General features: G+C 56.1%; 1 protein-coding gene across 8 annotated transcripts in view; it reads left to right on the forward strand.

Moving 5' to 3' along the window:
* The window catches only part of RAP1GAP2 (RAP1 GTPase activating protein 2), a 58,550-nt gene that overhangs the window by 8,410 nt on the left and 31,669 nt on the right, over positions 1–18,471 (forward strand). For 4 of the 8 annotated variants that reach the window (XM_039562825.1, XM_039562826.1, XM_039562828.1 and 1 more), the window contains exons 1-2: positions 5,251–5,501; positions 8,841–8,876. In XM_039562825.1, the coding sequence (XP_039418759.1) occupies positions 5,266–5,501; positions 8,841–8,876 (272 nt within the window). In that variant the 5' untranslated portion in view covers positions 5,251–5,265. Of the gene's footprint in view, positions 1–4,074; positions 4,171–5,250; positions 5,502–7,872; positions 8,049–8,840; positions 8,877–18,471 lie in introns of those variants that run through there. The other 4 variants (XM_039562831.1, XM_039562830.1, XM_010402265.3 and 1 more) reach the window with 3 other exon arrangements.

Genomic DNA, 18,471 nt, shown 5'->3' on the forward strand with positions numbered 1-18,471 from the left:
CAGTTTTGCAGTTTTGTGGGGGTAGATGAATCCCTGCTTGGAGTTAACATCTGCCTCCAAGTTGGATGCCAGAAAGACTGTTTCTTGACTGATTTGATTTTAGCCCGGATCTTGCAAAACCCGCCCAAAATGGTTGAAAAATACAGGTGATGCTGGCAAGAGGTAGCAAGATTTGGAAAAGCTCAAGTCCAAGCCCTGTGTGCCTTGTTTGCAGCATTCAGAAGGTCCATGCACAGGTTTGGCTTCAAACCTGAGCCCTGAGGTCTGACCTTATGCCAGCGCAGCTCAGCCTTGGGCGGCCACCGATTCCCTGTCTGCTGCTGAGGCCGGGCTGCAGGGCAAGGGGTCTGGGAGGAACCAGGGGAAGGGGCAAGGACACCTGCTGGGTCAGCGAGCCCAGCACCCTGCTGCTGCGGGCATCACAGAATCACAGAACCACAGAATGGTTTGGGCTGGAGGGACTGTAAAGGTCATCCAGTTCCAAAGCCCCTCCTATGGACAGGGACACCTTCCACTAGACTTTACCATCTTGTGTAACATCTTCACAAATGTTCTGAGCCTCAGTTAGGGGCTTGGGATTTTTTTTGGTTCCTTTATTTCAGTTATTAGGAAACTGTTCCAGAGATTGATTGTATTGAAGATTAGAAACATCCTAATTTCCAGCCAAAGCATGTTCAGGTCTCTCTCATTCCCATGCTTTCATCCCGCCCCCACATTTTCCCAGCCCTGGTTTTTCAGTTTAAGCTGTTCTTTTTCTGTCTCTCCACAATTTCTTCATTGGCTGCAGTCGCCCCCCGCGTGTGTTTGTTGTGTGAATTGGGCCAAGCGCTCTCCAGTTCCTGGCGCAGCTGCCAGTGCCAGCCTGCCACTGGGAACAGGTTTCTGTGGGAGGTTTGCCCCAGTGCATCCTCCCTCCACCAGCCCCTGCATTGCCTGGGCAAACGGGCGATGAGCTCCTGCTTGTCCATGCAGCGGGGACTGGGAACCGCGGTGTGGGATGTGCAGTGGATGAGCAGGTAGCCATGGTGACAGTGCCCAGGGACCTGGTGCTGGCATGGCAGCTGCTCGCCTGCCTGCAGCAGGGATGTCACCAGGCAGAGAGGGGAGCACGGTGGGGGCAGAGATGCCTGCCCTGTCTCTGGAGCATCCTGTGCAAGGCACCCACGTGGGCACTGTATGGATGCACAGAGCAACACCTTCCTGCTGGATCCTGGGGAGGCAGAGTGCATGTGGATGTGAGCCTCTGCTGCTTTCCTGAAGCAGCCTCCCTCAGGCTCCACTTGCATGGGAAGGGGGTGGTTGGAAAAGGTGGAGAAAACAGGCACAGAAAATCTGTGTGCTTGAACAGGCTTTTCCTAGAGAGAGCCTCTTTGGGGAATTTCATGCCCTTGCTAGCAAGGTAGGTCTCTAAAATGTGTGGACTTGAGAAGACAAGCAATTCTGTACCTTAAATTCATAGTTGGCTGAGAAGAATTCAGTGAGCCTGGAAGCCCATGTGATGAGTTTCTGCATACAGGGCTGTGATGAGACATGATCTGTGCTCCCTGCAGCAAAGAGCTGGTTCGTGTGATTGTGGGAGACCAGTGGGGCTTTGGGGGACACAGGCACCTGGCCAGCATGGGGGCCAGGCTGTCAGCCAGCACCTGTTGGTTTCCTGGGTTTCTCTCCTCTGCGCTGTGGTCTCCAGGGCGTGGGGACCTCCTCTGTGCTGGGTGCTTCCTGGGCTGTTGGGAAAGCTGGTGCTGCCAAATCTGGGTGTAAGTATCCCTCTGTACCACTACCTGAGAGGTGATGTTTTGCAGGTCGTGTGGTGGCTTCCTCCAGGATCTGTTTTTCAGCCATTTCCACAGAAATGAGCTGGAGTGATCAGAGCACTTTGGACATAGGGATGAGTCCATGAGCCATCAGTGGTTCCTCGACAATGTGGAAGAGGAGCTGCAGCGTGGTTTGCAGCTTGAGCTGTGCATGGCCTTGGTCTCGGGAAGGTCTTTGTCATTGCTGTCCTTTGTCTGAAGCTCTCCTCTTGGGTGACACAGCCTCCCCTCCCCAGCGTGGTGGCTGAGGGAGCCCTCTCAGTCCTTCTGGCCTGAGGCTGTTGAGCAGTAAAGAGCCACCCCTGAGAGCAAGCTGGGGTTTGTGGGAAGCTGCATTTAAGACATCGAGTTTCTCTCTTCACTTCAGCAGTACCATAAAGGGGAGAAAACAGTGTTTAAAATATTCCACGAACTGAGTCAGAGGTAATTTGGACACTGTTTTCCTTTGCTCTGTAGGTCAAGCTGATGATGTGCACGGCATGTTCTTCCTGCCAGGACAAAATCTAATATTTCTGTGCCCACAACCTTCTTTAGAATCATAATAGGAAGCTGAATGCCCTCAGAGTGCCTCAGGCAATATTAAAGCACTAATGATGCAATCAGTCTCTTACCCCAGTAAGAAAGGGAAGAATTATGCTGCCCTTGCTGGGCACAATCCTGCTCTGAGGTGTCACCAGCAGTGCGGCTGCTCTGTTCCCAGTAGCAGGGGCTGCTCACCAGGTTGGGTCGGAGCAATGGGATCCTGGTTCTGGCTGAGGCCCCTGGGAGATGTTAATTTAGACTGGTGCAGATGGTACTGAGGAGTCGTCCTCCCCCAGGGTGTTGTTCCCTAATTTTGGCTGCTCAGTTATGATTTGCCTGTGCCTGCTCTGGAAAGAGGAGGGTTTTTTTTCCCTTTTGTTTTTGAGCCTGTGTGAAATACCTCGGAGGGAAGAGGGGAAGTGAGAAAATGTCATTGCAGAGACTATTTCTGGAGGCACTCCCTTGCGGGTGAGATGGTGCTGGGCAGGCGTGGTGTGGTACCCGGGAGCGAGGGCGGCTGGTGGCCTCGGGGCAGCTGGTGTTGGTCCTTGGTGTATTTTTAACCTTTGCCTGGCTCAAATGCAGTTTGTCACCTGTATCTGTGGTGGCTGGTGTGGCCCTGGGGGGCTGCCAGATGTGTGGGGATGGGGAGCAGGAAGAGCTCCACTTCCACCACTTCCAGCCACGGGTATCCCCAGGTGCTGGTGCAGGGTGAGGTGGGCTTGTGTGGGGGCTGCCCCGCACGCTCCTGGGCAGCAGGAAATGGAGATGTTTCCCTATGGCCATCCCAGGGTCCTGCCCTCTTGTGCTCTGAAATCCTGGGGCATGTGTGGGGCTACCCTGTGCTTTAGCACAGACATGACATGAGGAAGAGCTGCGGGAGTGGTTATGACCTACTGACTGGGGTGACCACCCAGCAAAGGGCAGTCAGGTCCTGCTGTGCTGTGCGTGTCCCCATCACCCTTCCTGCTTCCGTGTCACCTCCGGCAGCTGCGAGTTCATGCAGGGCCGAAGCAGCAGAACGAGATGCAGTAGATGGTGCTGCAAGGGGAAAGGTCCAAAGCTGGCCATTTCTCTGGGGTCTCCAAGTTTTTCCTGACATAGTACCAGCTAAGGCCAGTGCTTCCCACAGCCACTATCCCTCCCTGTCCCACAGCTCTGCAGGCAGGGCTGTGCAGGAGCAGCCGCACTGGGTCTCATTCCAAATGTGCAGCAGAGCCTGGCCATACCTGAAGCTTTTATTTTCAGACATGTTAATTGTGAGCAGCTCAGCAGAGCTGGGCAGAAATCAGCTGGGAGGAGTGTAAGGAAGACATGGCCTGGGGGAAGATGAAGCGAGAAGATAACGTCACACTGCTGTTGATGCAGAGCTTTGACATGGATCGTGCAGGCCAGAACAAATGTGCTCCAAGCAAATGTCTGCTCCAGATATTTTGTAGCACCTGAATTATGGCTTCAAAGCCTGGAGCATGTGGGGGTTTTTTTTAAATAATGTCCTTAAGAGCTCTAAAATTCAAAGAATTTCCATCGTTTCATCCCTTTAAGGCTGTGGGCAGAAAAGTAGGAGTTGAAATAGCTGGATTTCAGTCCAAGTTTTTTCCCTGGAGTTGGGTGATTTCTGTCTCCAGCTCCCTATACCCTCTCTCCCCCCACCTCTTTCTTTCATGCTTCAGACAGAATTAAAATGTCTCTCAATTTAAAGCTTTTGGGTGCTTGGATGAGAACTCTGGGCTAGAGCTGCCTCTGACCCAGGAGCCAGCACTGCCTGGAGTGCCAGGGCGAGGAGATGCTGTGCATCTGCAGCAGGCGTTGGCTTGGATCCCTGGGGTAGGAGGTGAGTGTTCTGTAGCCAATCTGGTCGGACCTTGGCAGTCAGAGGCTTTTTCTGGCCTTTGAACTGCGGTGGCTCTGCGACAGGGGCTCCTGGAGCCCGTGGACACGGCAAAGGACGCGTGGCTGGGCAGCTCCTCCCGTCCTGGCTGCGGCGCACGGCTCCGCTCTGGTGTCGCGCTGTGGCCCCAGCACAGCACAGCTCCTCCTGCCTCCCCACTGCCGAGAGATGCTCGGCGTTCCCACCCTTCCTCCTCACTTGGACCGGCAGAGGTGATCCCCTGGTGTAGCCCACCTCTGAGCAGGTGCAGGTGGGTGCAGGTGGTTGGTTTGGGGAGGTGAAAGGTGTGAGGGTACCTGGGCACCAGGTGCAGCCCCTGGGCACCACACTCAGCCTCTGGGCACCGTGCCCACTCCTGCAACCGGGCTCACCTCCCCACGGCTCTGCTGTGCCCTACAATGCCCAAAGCATGGTGCACGGAACAGCATCTGCTTTCTTGGCATTTGTGATGGATGGGAGCTCATACCCAGCTAGAGGTCAGCATTTCCATTTCCATGGGATTTCTGAAGTCTGGCTGTTAAAGGACGGGGGCGTTTGGGGGGTGGTCAGGCTGCAGATGCATTACAGAGCTGCTGGGGAACCAGAGGATGGAAAACCCGTGTGCCACAGGCAGCTGCATGGGAGCTAGTGTGAGATGCCTTGCTGGGCTCTGGGATGGTGGGATCTGTTTGCCATGAAAGATGAAGTGATGGGGTTTTTGCTTGCTGAGGGTTGATGCCTTTAGTGGGATGTCCCCTGAGGGGCACTGGAGGGGTGGGTGGAGGTTCCCCTACCAGGGGGCCAGCCTGGTGCTGTGGCTGCAGCGCTACCATTTCGGGGACAGAGAAGAAGAAGCAGAGCACCACGCTGCCACCAGTGACCCTCGGGATCGGGCCTTAGTGGCTGGGCAGCCGCAGGCCACGATGTTTGTGGGCGACACCGTGTCCATGGCTCAGCCCCGCTGCCCATGCGGCACTGCCGGTGGTCCTGCCATTAGGAGAAATACGATATTTGCAGCGTGAGGTTGCGAAAAGCCTGTGGCCACGAAAAGAAAAGGAAATGACTTTTTTAGTGGTGTTTGCGTGCACGCGTGTGCATGCGCTGCTGCGCCGGGGGCGGCTGACCGGGAGCTGCTGGGGTCCCCCCGCCCCGGCACAGCGCCCGACGCCGGCAGGAAGCGCCGCCGTGGCCGTCCCCACACGGCTGCCGCTGTCCCACCGCCGCTGCCCCCGGCAGCCCCGAGCCACCAACATGTTCCAGAGGAAGCGCAGCGTCTCCTTCGGCGGCTACGGCTGGTGGGTGCCTTCCCCTTCCCTCCCTCCCTCGCTGCCGTGTGAGGAGCTTTCCTTCCCTCCGCGGCTCAGAGCCGGAATCACCCGCGCTGTGGCGCGGTGCCCTCCCGGCAGAGCCCTTCCCACCGTGCCAGCCGCAGCATGCGCGTGTCGGGAACGACCTTCTTGCCCCTGTGCCCGCAGGAAGCCTGGCACAACTTCAGCCCAGCGAAACCTCGTGAGCCCCGCAGGTGATGGGCAGCGAGGGGACCTCCCCGGGGGCTCCTGGTGGGCTCCTGTGGGCACATTACCTGCGAGAGTGTCTGTCCCTGCCCCTTTCTATCGCTGCTGAGGCCCTGCTGCCTGCTCCTCTTGCACTCAGACAGCGATGCTTACAGCCACCTTTGGCACCTTGGGGTGCAGCAAGCTCCCTCCTGGTCCAGGGCAGGTTCCCAGCACCACTGGCACCTCCATGAGTCACCCCTGCTTTGTCCTCAGCAGAGCACCACGGCTGCTGCCTGCACCCCGAGTTCAGCGGGACTGTTTGCTCCTGTCCCTTTCCTCTGACAGGTGTTGATCTATAGGGAAACAGCTTAAGAAAACGACACCGTTCTCCCTCTGCCCTCCCCTCAGGTCTCCTCCCCGAGGTGTTTTATACCTGTTCCAAGTCTGTGCTGTAGGGCTGTGATGCTGTGCTGGTGTTGGGTGTTTGGGGCCGAAGGTTGCTCTGCCCCCTCCTCGTTCCACAGTGGCTGTGGGGGCTGGGACTGGACAATGGCAGCCCCCGGGCTTTGAGGGGAATGTGGTGCTGTGGACTTGGAGCTGCTTGAGACTGGCTGGGGGAAATGCTGAGTAACTGTGAGGGCTGTAGGAGGGCAGCTGGCGTGCCGAGGCTTTCGGCAGGGTCCCCTGGGATGGAGCGCACGCCTCGCTGAAGCCAAGAGAGCTGCCTTGGCTGGATTGCGTTCTCTTTACATAGAAAGGGGAAGGGAGCACGTGGATAGACTTCTGTACAAATAAGTTTTATGATATGTGGGCTCATTTTGTGGTGGCCAAACGGCAGCTCTTGGACAGGTCTGCCCCACAGTCGCAGTTGTGAGCAGTGGCTCTGGGGCCCTGACTGCCCGGGGGCATCCCAGGGGCTTCCCGCTGCGGTGGAGCAGAGCCGTGACCCTCCTTGGCAGGGGCACTCAGGGCCAGCTGGGCTTTGCTCTGCTTTTTTCTTGCTGTGCTTTGGCAGTTGCAGGGGAAAGAAAACCACGAGCCGGAGAGTCACTCAGGAAAATGGGGGCTGCACTGGCTGGGGGGCTGTGCCGGCTGCTGGTGGCTCTGCTTTTGGGGGGCTGTGCCACCGTTGCAGCTGGGGCTGGGGGAACAAGACATGGGCTTTAGACACCGTGTCAGTATCTGCACGGTGAGAGCTGCGGGGGGAGCCCCGTTCTCCGTGAGCTGTGGGGGTTGCTCCCAAGGGGTCCGTGCACTTTCCCCGGGTCCCTGGGGAAGACGCTGCCTGGAAAGCCCTGCGCGCTGCCGGGAGAGCCTGCCCTGGGCGTTTACTGCAAAAGAAGGGACCTGCCACAGCCCCGTACCTGCACCTGCATTTTCTCACGGTCCCGGCCGACCCACCCTTCCTGTGGGGCTGCGTGTGAGGTGCCTGGGCACACCCAGCCGCCTCCTGCTGTGGCTGCACTCGCTATTTCCAGCCTCTGCTGGGCTGGAAATTGCTATTATTTCCCTCTCTACCAGCTGCATCTGCTGCCAGCGAGGTCCCGGAGCAGTGTGTTCACCTTGGGGGGCAGATGTGGTGCCCCCAGTTTGGCTGTGGGGATGCACATGGTGAGTGCTGCCCCCGGAGCTGGTGCTGCCCAGGGCCGGAGAGCCCCAGGGCTGTGGGGTGTTTCATTTTGCCTTCTCCGGAGCGGAGCAGAGCAGGGCAGGGCCGACAAACGGCTCTCATAGTCACACTGCAACTGCGGTTTCCCAAACATGGGAGTTTCTTTCCTGTGTGGTTTTTTTCGTTTGTTTCTTTTTTCCCCCTTCTCACTCTAAGAGGCCAAATAACAACAACTGTTTTTTCTTCCCGTGGTTCTGGATGGAGCCACGTGTACAGCCTCTACTCAGGGACAGGTCCCTCAGGAGCTGCCCCAGCCACCCATTGTCCCTGAGCTGCTTTGCCTCTGTCACTGAGTTTGGAAACAACTCTGCTCCCCAGCATGCTCTGATGTTCAACGTGATTTAATGATCAACAAGGTCTGGGCAGGCTTGTAAGGTATTAAGTCACAATAGCAGGTGCCCTAGGTTTATTTTTAGGAGCAGCAGTGGGCTGACTCTCCAGAGCAGAGCATGGAAGCTGATGTTTGAGGAAATGCCTGGAACAGAGCTCCCCTGGCCATGGGGTTCTATGAGTGTGATGTTGCTGCAAGAGCGGGACCCTGGGGAAGGTAATGGTGCCTCTGCCTCAGTGCCTGCCAGGCTCAGCCCGTGGCACGGAGCGCAGGGGCCCGGCCCCACTGCACCGCCCACGGGTGCAGCCACCCCGCGCCAGCAGAGCCCAGCCGGGGAGTGGAGAAGGTAAAGCTGCAAGTGGGGGGGAAGCTGTACTTCTGTGGCCATGCCGTGTCCTCTGCGATCACAGTGCAAAACAAGAGGGCGTTGGGGGTATTATTCTGCTGTTTGGTCTTTTTTTGAGATGTGAAATTGATTCCATGTGGCAGATAACAGAGCATTTTCTGCCAAAAGATATTGTTTTGCATTTTGAGACATTACTATGATTTTCATTAATTAATATTAATATGACTGTAACCACAATGATTCTGAGGAGATGAACACTCATTATCAGTGCCAGGGAAATGAGTGAAGCAACTGGGGCTGCCGGTCCCACATGAGCCAGCTGGGGCTGGGAGCGACGGGACTGCTCTGTGTTTTGTCTGCCTGGGGCCGGGTTGCATTTGTAGGGTTTGATGGGATCTTCCCAGCACATCAGGGCTGTCACAGGTCCATTATCTGCAAATGTTTTGTGGAAGCTGTGCTTTGGAGAGAGCTGGGACACAGGTGATGCCCTCCTCTCCTGCCCAGCTCACCTCTGGCATTCCAGATTGGGAGGCAGCAGTTCTGCTCTGGTCACTACCAGGAAAGAACTAGGGGGATTTTTTCTTACTTGCTGCCAGGCTTCATTTTGGGTTAAATCTTGATTGATTTTGTTTTCCGATGAAGTCTTTCTGTGGTGATTGTCGTGTCAGCTGGAGCGCTGGCACCTCCAGAGGATATACTGAGGTCGTGTTTGGCAGCAGCCCCCAGTACCCAACCCCCTCCCAGCCACATCTGGAGCCCCTGCAGTAACACCCTCCTCTGCTCTCTCCCCAGGATCGACAAGACAATGCTGGCTAGCCTGAAGATCAAGTGAGTACCTGGCTCTTCTCTCATGTAGTGATTTGCCGTGGGCTGCATGGTGCTGGGAGCTGGCTCTGTGTGGGGAGGATGCTTTCCTGGGAGCTGGGCTCCAGCTGGTGCAGTGGAGTGCAGCCATGTCCACCCACTGCAGGACGTGCGTTTGTGCGTGTCCCACAGTCTGTTCTCCTGAAAGCCTCAAGTGAATCAGGCACTGGGAGATCACAACAAACACGGTGACGCGCTCGCTGTGAGATCAGGGGGCTGAGGTGTGCATGGGGCAACTCACAGGGCACCAGCTCTGCCTTGGGGGTAACGGGGGTGGGAATCAGCAGGCCAGGCTGGCGCTGAGATTCTGTGTGTAAATCCAGTGAAGTCTGGAGGTTTTGTATTTTGTTTGTCAGTCTTGCAGTCTGGAGAGGTGGTGAGTGTCAGTGGGACAGTGGGTGCCTGTGACCCAGCTCCTCTCCTGTGCTGCTGAGGGGCCCTGGGCACTGCTCTGGAAGGGGTGAAGATGCTACTGGGGCCCCGGAGGGTCTGTGGACTGGCAGTGTTGCTCGGTGGGTCCATCTTGGATTTGCCACAGACTTGCTGGACACTGCTGGGTGGTGTGGGTTGTGTGGCTCTGGCAAGGTGGTTGCTGGGCCACGTCCCATGCTGTGATGGAGCGAGTTGTGTGAGGACACCACCCCTGCTGGGATATGTCCTTGGCTGATGGGGAAGAGAAGGTGGTGAAGGTCTGTCAGTGGTGGCACCGATGCTCTCTTGCTCCCCCAGCACTCGTGGCTGTCTGGGACCTGCCTCCTGTTCCCACCAGCTTTGTCCTCCTGGCTGGACATCCTGGGTACTGATATCTTCTCTCCCACTGTGGTGCGTCCTCCCCTCTCCTGCATCCCAAATAAGCTCCCCGGGTCGGGGGTTCCCCATTGTGAGCAGACAGCTCCAGCACCATCAGCTACCCCCTGTGCTGATACAGAAATACTCTGGCCAGGCCTTCCCTGGGCTCCAGGCAATGCACAGGGTGATGGCTCATTCGGTTTCCCTCTATAATCGCTGTGCAAATTATTCATTAATGGAAAAGTATCCGGAAAGCCTGGGGGAGCTGCTGCCTGAACGAGCCGGCAAATGCCCTCTGTAAATGGCACAGCACAATCGCCGGTGCTACGCTCATTGCTCAGGTTGTGCTGAACTAATGAGAAGTTTAAATCAATGTTTACCACTTTGGGGAGCGGAGGGAATTCTCTGCAGACTTTCCTTTTCCCGTGAAGCCGAGAAGGACTGAGCTGCTCCTTGTATTCTGCCTACACTGTGCTCTGATGTTTTTCTAAGGCTGGTGCAGCAGCAGTCCCCTGCACCCTCCTCTCTCCCCCGTGCCAGGCAACTAACGCCGTGCTTGGAGTGCCGTGCCAGTGCTGTGGGCACGCTGCCGTGCTCCTGCCTGGGTAGGGTGAGGGTCTGGGGCCACGTTTCCCCGTCTCTCTCTCTCTCCCCCTCCTGCACTGGCCAGAGGAGGGAGTTTCCTTGGAGCTTTTGATGAACATCCACTGCTGTTTGCAGCTAATGCTTCCCACAGCCCTGTGGTGCTTCTGGTCTGTGGGTAGGCTGCTTCATTAAGTGGTTCTATAATTGGGGCTCAGCCAGACCCACGTTTCGTGTTTGTAAAAGCTTTTAAAATTATAAAAATTCGACAAACCCAAACTTTTGGGGTTTTAGCGCCCTCTTGTTACTGCTGCAGCTTCTGAGTGTCCTGGTTTAACCCGCGGCACAGAGGCACCAGGCACTGGAAGCTTTCTTTCCCTGTGTAAGTTATTACCGAAAATCTGAGCTGCTCTCCGCATGTCCTGGAGCACCTGAGGGAGCCTTGTGCTGCTGCAGACATCAGCTCTGACTTGCAGAACCCTGGCAGGGGAGCAGCAGCACACGGTGGTGGATGTGGCCCCTCAGAGCTGGCGTTTGGAGGGATGGAGCGTGGCAGTGGGAGGGCTGAGTGATGCAGGGCAGTCCCTGCCTGTCCTCCCTGGGGATAAACTCGCCCACACAGGGTCAGGATAAACTCACCCACGCAGGTGGCACTGGGGCATCAAAGCAGTTTTCCCTCTCCCTGTCTCTCCTTTTTCTTCTTCAGTTCGGGTTTCATTAGTTCCTATGGTAACCATGAATGTGTCTGAGGGACTGGAGAGCATGAGGAGGCACTGCAGAGTGGGAGTATTGGGAGACGTGATGGGTGGGGAGCCCTGGCATCACGGGCAGGGCTCAGCTGACCCCTCTGGTGACAGGTGCTGGCAAAGGTGCCAGGGCTGCAGGTGGGCAGGAAAGGTGTTGCACAGGACTCGAGCATTCCCGGGCAGCTGCTGTCAAACAGCCACACTTGCTGCTCGGCCTCTGTGAAGGCCCAGGAAGCTCTGGCGAGTTTGGGAAGACCTGAGCCAGATGGCAGCTAAGCCGCTTCCCAAGTGGGAAGGTCAGCCTGGAGGAAAACATCGACCTGCAAAAGGTCTTTGCATGTCAAACGGCAGTTCTGGCCGGGTGAGCCAGCCACCTGGGTTTATCTGCCTCTCACAGGCCAGCAAACACAGGGGTCCCCAAGAAAACAGGCAGAGACACCCTTGAGCCCCCTTGGCCTTGTGAAGTCCTTGTACTGGGGATGCTGGAGGTGGAAAAGTGGGATGGGGACTTTCCTCTCATGAGGATGAATTCATGGGGCCCTTCCTCCTCCTCTCTGGAACAAACTGGTAGGGTGGTGTCCCACGGGGGGTTCACCAGCCCTTTACCTACTGACAGCTCCTCAGCCTTTGTGCTCTGGTTATTTGCTCATTGGTATTGATGGGGTGTACTGAGAAACCACAGAATATTAAACAACAACAACAAAAAAACCAGTAAAAAAAGCTCCTCCTTTAGGCAGAGTCACCTCTTCTTTTAGCCTTATGAAGCAGAAATAGCACCAAAATTATCGTGTCTCTGTGGAATGGAGGAGCCATGTACAGCAATTACTGGGAGTCAGTGTGTGTGCAGCCAGAACTCACATGAAAGAGCATGTGATGCTCCTCTGCCGATGGCAGCAGGAGGATGAAGGTGGGAAAAGATGAAAGATTTACTCGACCTTTGTAAAAAGAGCTGTGTCCAGGCTTGAGGCTCTTCAATATTTGATGGGCTGGAGCTGAGTTAATGGGAAGATGTGGGAATGATTTAGTGTCTTAGAGATGGCTGCACTGACTATTGCACTAACCTTGGAGGTTTGTGCTTGGGTTCTGTGAGGACAAGGTCTGTCAAGCAGATTGCATCTAAGTAAATTCCTTTGACTTATTAGCACTTCATAAATGGATAATTGCATGCAAATGTATGTTTTGCAATTATATTTAGCCAGAGAAGCACATGCAAAGGAAATGCTGTCAAAACTACTGCAAAGCAGCCAGCTGCAGCGCACAGGGAGGCTTCCCATCTCCCGTGCCTTGGAGCTGCTCCTCTCCATAGCTGCCGAGCCTGGAGCCTGCCCAGTGTAACCCCAGCAATGACCCCCACCAGCCAACATGCCTGGGATAGTTATCCCGATTCTGGAGCCTGGCAGAACCCCTGGCAGTGACCCCTTTCCACCAGTATGCCTGGGGATGGTTATCCTGGCTCTGGTGCAGAAATGACTGGGAAGGACTGAGTGTGCAGGGCCAGGGTGCAAGGAATGCCCTGGACTTGCAGAAAACTTTAAATTCAGTTAAAACCAGTGCTGGGCTGGAGGGTCAGAGTGAGGCCAGGCTGAGTCTCTCAGTGGGTCAGTGCTGGATGGGTGTAGTTGTGCACCCAGCGGTGCAGGGCCATGGCAGGTCAGAGAGTCATGGCTGGGCATGGCATGCCAGGCAAAATGAGTCCTTGTGTTGGCAGCGGGTCTTGTGCTGGGTTCCTGCTGGGACGAAGCCCCTTGCAGTGCCAGGGAACTGCAGGTGTGTGCCCAGGGATGGTGACAGGTCCCTGTTGCTGCCGCGGGTGGTGGCTGCTGCCGTCCCTGCTCGCCATCAGCTGCTTGAGTTGCCTGCCAGGATGGTGGCAGGGCCATGGTCTGTCCTTCCCCAGCCAGCCCGAGGACTGGTGGGAGATTTACAAAATCCAGCCTGTCCCAACGTCTCCCTGCTATCTCTGGCAAGCAGGCAGGAGTGCTTCCCTCTTCGTGGAAGGGCAGTTATCGCCCTGGCCGCCTGCCCACACCCAGCCCTGCACCCACACAGCATCCTCCCAGCACGTCTCACAGCCTGCCTGGGACAGAGGAAGCTTTCACAGGAGGAGGAAGGTGCTGTCAGCTCTGAGGACTTGGAGTGTTTCAGCCATTTAATCTGGTAAGCCTCAGCTATATAAGATTTCAGAGTGGGGGAATGGGTACTGGCACAGCTCCGCTCACGCTCCCCCTCAGTAGTTGACTCTATGCTTTCCTCTTAGTGGCCTGCTGTAGATATTTGGGTTTATGTGAGGGTTTATTCCTGCAGAAAGCCCGGCCATGGAGCGGAAGAGGTGGGCTGGGACCTGGCGGTGACGTTGGAGGTGGCACAGCGGCGCGTCCTCGTGAGTGCCGCCCCGTCCATATGTTAAAATATTGTTGTTGCTGTCAGACAGCCTTCCCCTATTTAAAGCTAGATTATCCACAATTACATCTGCCCAGAGGACTGAGCAGCCCCACGTGGGTCTATTTTTAGCTCTGTCTCAGAACTAATAAACTGTGCTGGTTTTTCCTCCTGCCATATTTATAGCCTGTCAGGCTGGGGGCTGTTTGCAGTCGGAGGGCGGTTGTTCGGGGAACAGCCACCTTCTGAGAGCAAATACTGTCGTGATGGGTGGAGGGAGCCATGATGGCTGCGGTGATGGAGGCACCATCTGCCTGCGGGTTCGCTCGCTGTCTGCAGGAGTCACAGGGATCACCCAGTCAGGGTCTGGAGGGACTCTTGCCCCACTCGGCGTGGCTGCTGGCTTCCCCTCGGCCCTGGCCATGTGCCCACTGGCCTCCCCTCGGCCGTGGACATGTGCCCACTTGCCGCCAGGGTGGGTGTGATTTGGGGACCATGAGCAGCCCCATCTCTGCCAAGCCAAGGAGCCCGGAGCAGGGTAGGCAGTGCCGGCGTGGCAGTGTGGGCATTCTGCCAAAGCCTGTGGTTTGTTCCTGATGATAATTTTGTTAATTACTGTACCGCTCCCGCCGGCTGTTGCCTTTCCTGCGAGCTGGCAGGGTCCTGGCCTCCTGCTGCTGGCCGGCGCCGGCAAGCCCCACGGTCTGGCAGGGATGGGCAGCCACTGGCACCCAGCGGCATTCCCGTGCCATGGGAAGGCTCGATGCTAGCAGGGCCATGGTCCTAGACTGGAAATGGCTCTCTCCATCTCTGCTATTTTATTTCCACTGGGGCTTGTGATGCTGGGTTTGCACTCAGTGGCCCATACAATATCCAAGGAACTCACATCTTCCAAAGCCTGTTGTGAAAACATGGCTCATCTCAGGCTCCCACCCGGAAGAGACGTGAAGAGGCTTGACAGGTAGTTGAATAGGTCAGAGCTATATTCTGAGTCTCTGTGAAGTCTCAAAGGTCAGTCCTTTCAGGCACTGTCCTGCCTCGATCCTCTCAAATGGTACTGGTGTCACACCAGGGACCGCAACAGCTCCTTTCTCCTACAAGCAGTATAGTGTTAATCCTTTCCAGTTCAGAATGCAGAGTCCGCTTTCTAAAGCCCTGACAAGCTGATCTGGGTCTCTTGTTCCTGATCATTGATGAGGTTGCACAGTGTGAGGTGATCTGAAGAGGAGGATGGTGGATCTGCAACTAAAAGCTGCTTCATTTTCCATCTTTTGTTATTTGGAGCAAGAGGCAAGTTAAAAGCTGTAGAGCAACAGAAACCTCTGGATGTGATTGACTTCAGCACGTTCCCTGTAGTATGGATGTGTCAGAGATAATACCTGTGTTTTAGCTCCACAAATTATATGTCTTTTAATGCTTTCACATCAAACAAGGTGTGTGAGGGAGGTGGGTAATTGAGACGGTGTCATCTCCGGGAGAGCGGCTGGGGCCCAGGCGCTGCTGCTCTGCTGCCACCCCCTGTGGCACCGGGACCTGTTCCATGACCCCCTCGCTGCCCACCGCCGATGAGCGCAGCCCTGGGGCAGCGGTCCCTCGGGGGTTTCTGGCGGTAGAAGGTGCTCCATCTGCGGTGGGCTGGGTGTGCCACTGCAGCAGCGGGGGCTCAGGGGAGGGAGCGACAGTGGAGCCACCGGGGAGGGGGCTTAGAGAGGCCCAGGCACGCGCTCCACTTGGCTGAGCTCCTCTGCACATGGGATTAGCGCTTCTCTGGAGCAGGAGCAGCCCTCTGGAGCCAGCTGTGTGTCCAGCATTCCCACCAGGACCTGCCTTTGCAGCCACCAGCTCTCCTGCTTGCTCTGCGCAGGCGAGGACCTGCTCCCAGCCTGGGGCAGCCCACCCGTGCTGGAGCCCTGCGCAGCACCCACCTGCCCCTCAGTGCCACGGCCCCTGGGGCTGGGTTAGCAAAATGCGAGCCTGGGTTTTGGCTGGGCAGTGTGGGACTGCTGCCGCTGTGCTGCATCCAGTGCTGTCACTGAGTGCTTTGGGATGTTTATTCTGAGACTGGCTGCTGCAGAGGTGGGGCTGCAGTGGTGCCTTTCCCCAGCAGTGGGGCTTGGAGACACGGGTCAGCATCTCCTGCAGCTGCTGGCCCTGCACCTCTCCTGGCATTCCCCTGTCCATGGCCAATAAGAACCTGTGCAGGGTGAGGGGCAGCTCTCCCTGGAACACTGGGCTCAGCAAGCAGTACCTTCTGAGCCTCCTGCCCAGGCACACCCTGCTCCTCCCCGCCTCTGCCTAGGGTCACCCCCTTCTCCCACATCCCTTGCAGCATCCTCAGGAAGGGCATTGCTCCATTGAGGTTAAAGTTTGGGCCTAATCCTGAGCTTCCCAGCTGGATTCCAGTAGTGATTGATTGGCATAATGGCTTCAGGGATGGCCTTTGCTCTATATGGGCAGTGGAGGAAGGACCAGGGGCTGAGCAGGGTGCTGGTGGTGGTGGAAGCGTTGGGTAAGTGACACATGTTAGTGGCTGTACATTCCAAATCTGGCTTTATTAGTGATGTTACTGATGAATGGTGACATTTAGCTCACTGATTTGCTAGTGAAATTCAGAGGATCTGTTCATGCTGTAAAGACTAATTTCCTCTGTTGATTTGATCTAATTTAATTGGATGCTGAAATCTTGGAGCTCATCTCTTCAGGAGGCCTGTGTTCACAGGGAGAAATACCCCAAATTATCAGGAATACGATTTCCATGTAATTGTGCTGCTGTCGTGGCCACAACTACCTTGTTCTGTGTCAGCCGTGCTGCGGCTGATGCTGCCCCCAATGCCACCACACAGCCACTCTGCTGGGCAGGGAGAGCCCAAAGGTGACTCACTTGGGCTGCCAATGACAGCATCGTGTTTGGCTCATAGCCAGATGGCACACAATGGATGGGAGAGGTGTGCAAGAGACTCCTTGTACCCAGGGCTTGCTTTGTTCCTTGATAAATGAGTCTTGGAAAACCACTCTCTATTCATGTGTTGATTGCATGGTCAGCATTCCAGGCTCCTGTCACTGATGCTCTTGTGGTGGCCACCGCTCCTTGGTGGCTTTCTTGAAGTTCTTGGCCTGGCTACGGCTCAGGCCTTACCTCCTTTGGAGCTGGTCTGGTTGAGTGTGTCTGTCATGTGTGGTGCTTGGCATCACCTGCACACGCTGCAGCCACGGGCCATTTCACTGGGATGCTCCACAGGCCGTGTGCCCTCGAGCAGGGGCAGCCTGGGCTGCACAGGGAGGAGCTGCTTCCAGCACCTTCCTTAGCTGTGCTCCTCAGCATCCTCTCTGCCCAGGGGAGGGTGACAAGACCCACCTGACCTCAGCTTCTTTCTGCAGTGAGAGTTCTTTCGTTTTTGTTCTTTCATTGTGGCTTTGACCACTGTCCCTGCGTGTTGCTGGGGAGGGCTGGAAACTGTGCTGGGGAGATGGACCATCACAGGCCCTGCTTGGCCACAGGCAGAAGGTCGATGCTTGGCTGCACTTATCACAGGGATGGGCTCTGGACAGGGCAAGCCCGCAGCCTGTGTGCTCCTGCTTGAGCTCAGCAGGTAAATTGCTCTTTTCTTGCACTTCAACCCTGTTGCTCTGTACCAGAGCCACAGTGCCGGGGCACAGGGAGCCCTCAGGGCTGGGGCACTGCTGTGCTGGGGGAGCCTTGCCAGCATGTGGGGTGGGAGCTGGGGAGCTGGGGCTGCCCCATGCCTTGGCACACATTGATCCAGTCTCTCAGCACTGACGTGGTGTCGGGGTGGCTGATGGCGTGTCACACCCGTCTCGCACCATTTCTGGGGAGATAATCTCACTGTGCTCTGTCTCCTGTTGCCTGCATGGAATAGCTGGCTCTGTGCTTTCCTGGGATTTCCTTCATGTCTTTCTAACTGAAGCCATAAAATAAATTTCTAATCAGATTACTTGGGGCTGGATGTAATGTAATCTAAAGCCCTATTTCTTGTGATACTTCTCTAAAAGTGGATGCCCTCTTATCCTCTTCCTGCAGCACCAATTGAAATACTGTAATCGCTTTCTCCCTGGTTTGCAAGCTCCCAAATCCGTTTCTGCCATGCCAGGGAAATTGGGATGTGACTGCTCCTTTGCAGGGAAACAGTTACTATTTTTGGGTTTCGGGCCGTGTTTCATTGTCTCCTTTTGTTCCTCTCTGGCTCCCAGTTCCCGGTGCTGGCACAACTGCCCCATCCCAGCTCTCCCTCCTGGGCAGTGCGGGTGCCTGTGCTCAGGTGGGAAGCAGTGCCCAGAGGGACTCTGGGTGAGTGCCTGGGGCAGTGGTGAAGGGTCCCAAGGTGGTGGGGACGGGCCCCGGGTGGATCTCTGGGCTCCCCGTCAGCTGCTGCAGCCCCGGCACGGTGCCGCAGGGATGGGCTGGCCGTGCCTCCAGCCCGGCTGTGGCAAATGCCTGGCATAGCTCGTGTATTTCTGGCGCTGTCCCTCATGAGTGAGGGAACCAGAAATATCTCCTGCCTTGGGAGGCACTGAGGGTGACAGGGACATGTCCTGCACTGCCTGATGCGGCAGCACCACGGCTCTGGCCGGAGAGGCCCTGAGTCACTGGAGCTGGGCTCAGCTGTGCTTGCAGCTCAGGTGTGAGCATGGGGTTGGGTCCTCTGCAGGTGGAAAGGCCCCTGCAGGTGGCTGAGGAAGATTGATGGGCTCTCACCCGTGGGGGGTTTCATCCCATTGCAGCATCAATACAAAAGCCAAAGTTACTACATAAATTAATGGATTCATAATAATATTAATAGTGTCATTTATTCATGGCAGTTTCAGCACTCCTAGGGATAAAGGCTTAGTCTTGTCCCAGTCTGGTGTTTTCAGATCCTCTTTCTTAGCAGAGTGTCCAGACGGCCTCCAGGTGATGTATTGATCATAGCGTGTAATTGTCCTGACCTGTCGTGTGCTCCCTCCAGCCCCTTGGGCTTCCTAGTTCCTTGCCAACTGCTTTCTCTGAAGCAAAAATGTCAGGGCATTTTTCAAGAGATATTTATTTCTTCATAAAACAGGGGCAG

The sequence above is a fragment of the Corvus cornix genome, chromosome 19 (genome assembly GCF_000738735.6).
Source record: "Corvus cornix cornix isolate S_Up_H32 chromosome 19, ASM73873v5, whole genome shotgun sequence".
NCBI lineage: Eukaryota > Metazoa > Chordata > Aves > Passeriformes > Corvidae > Corvus > Corvus cornix.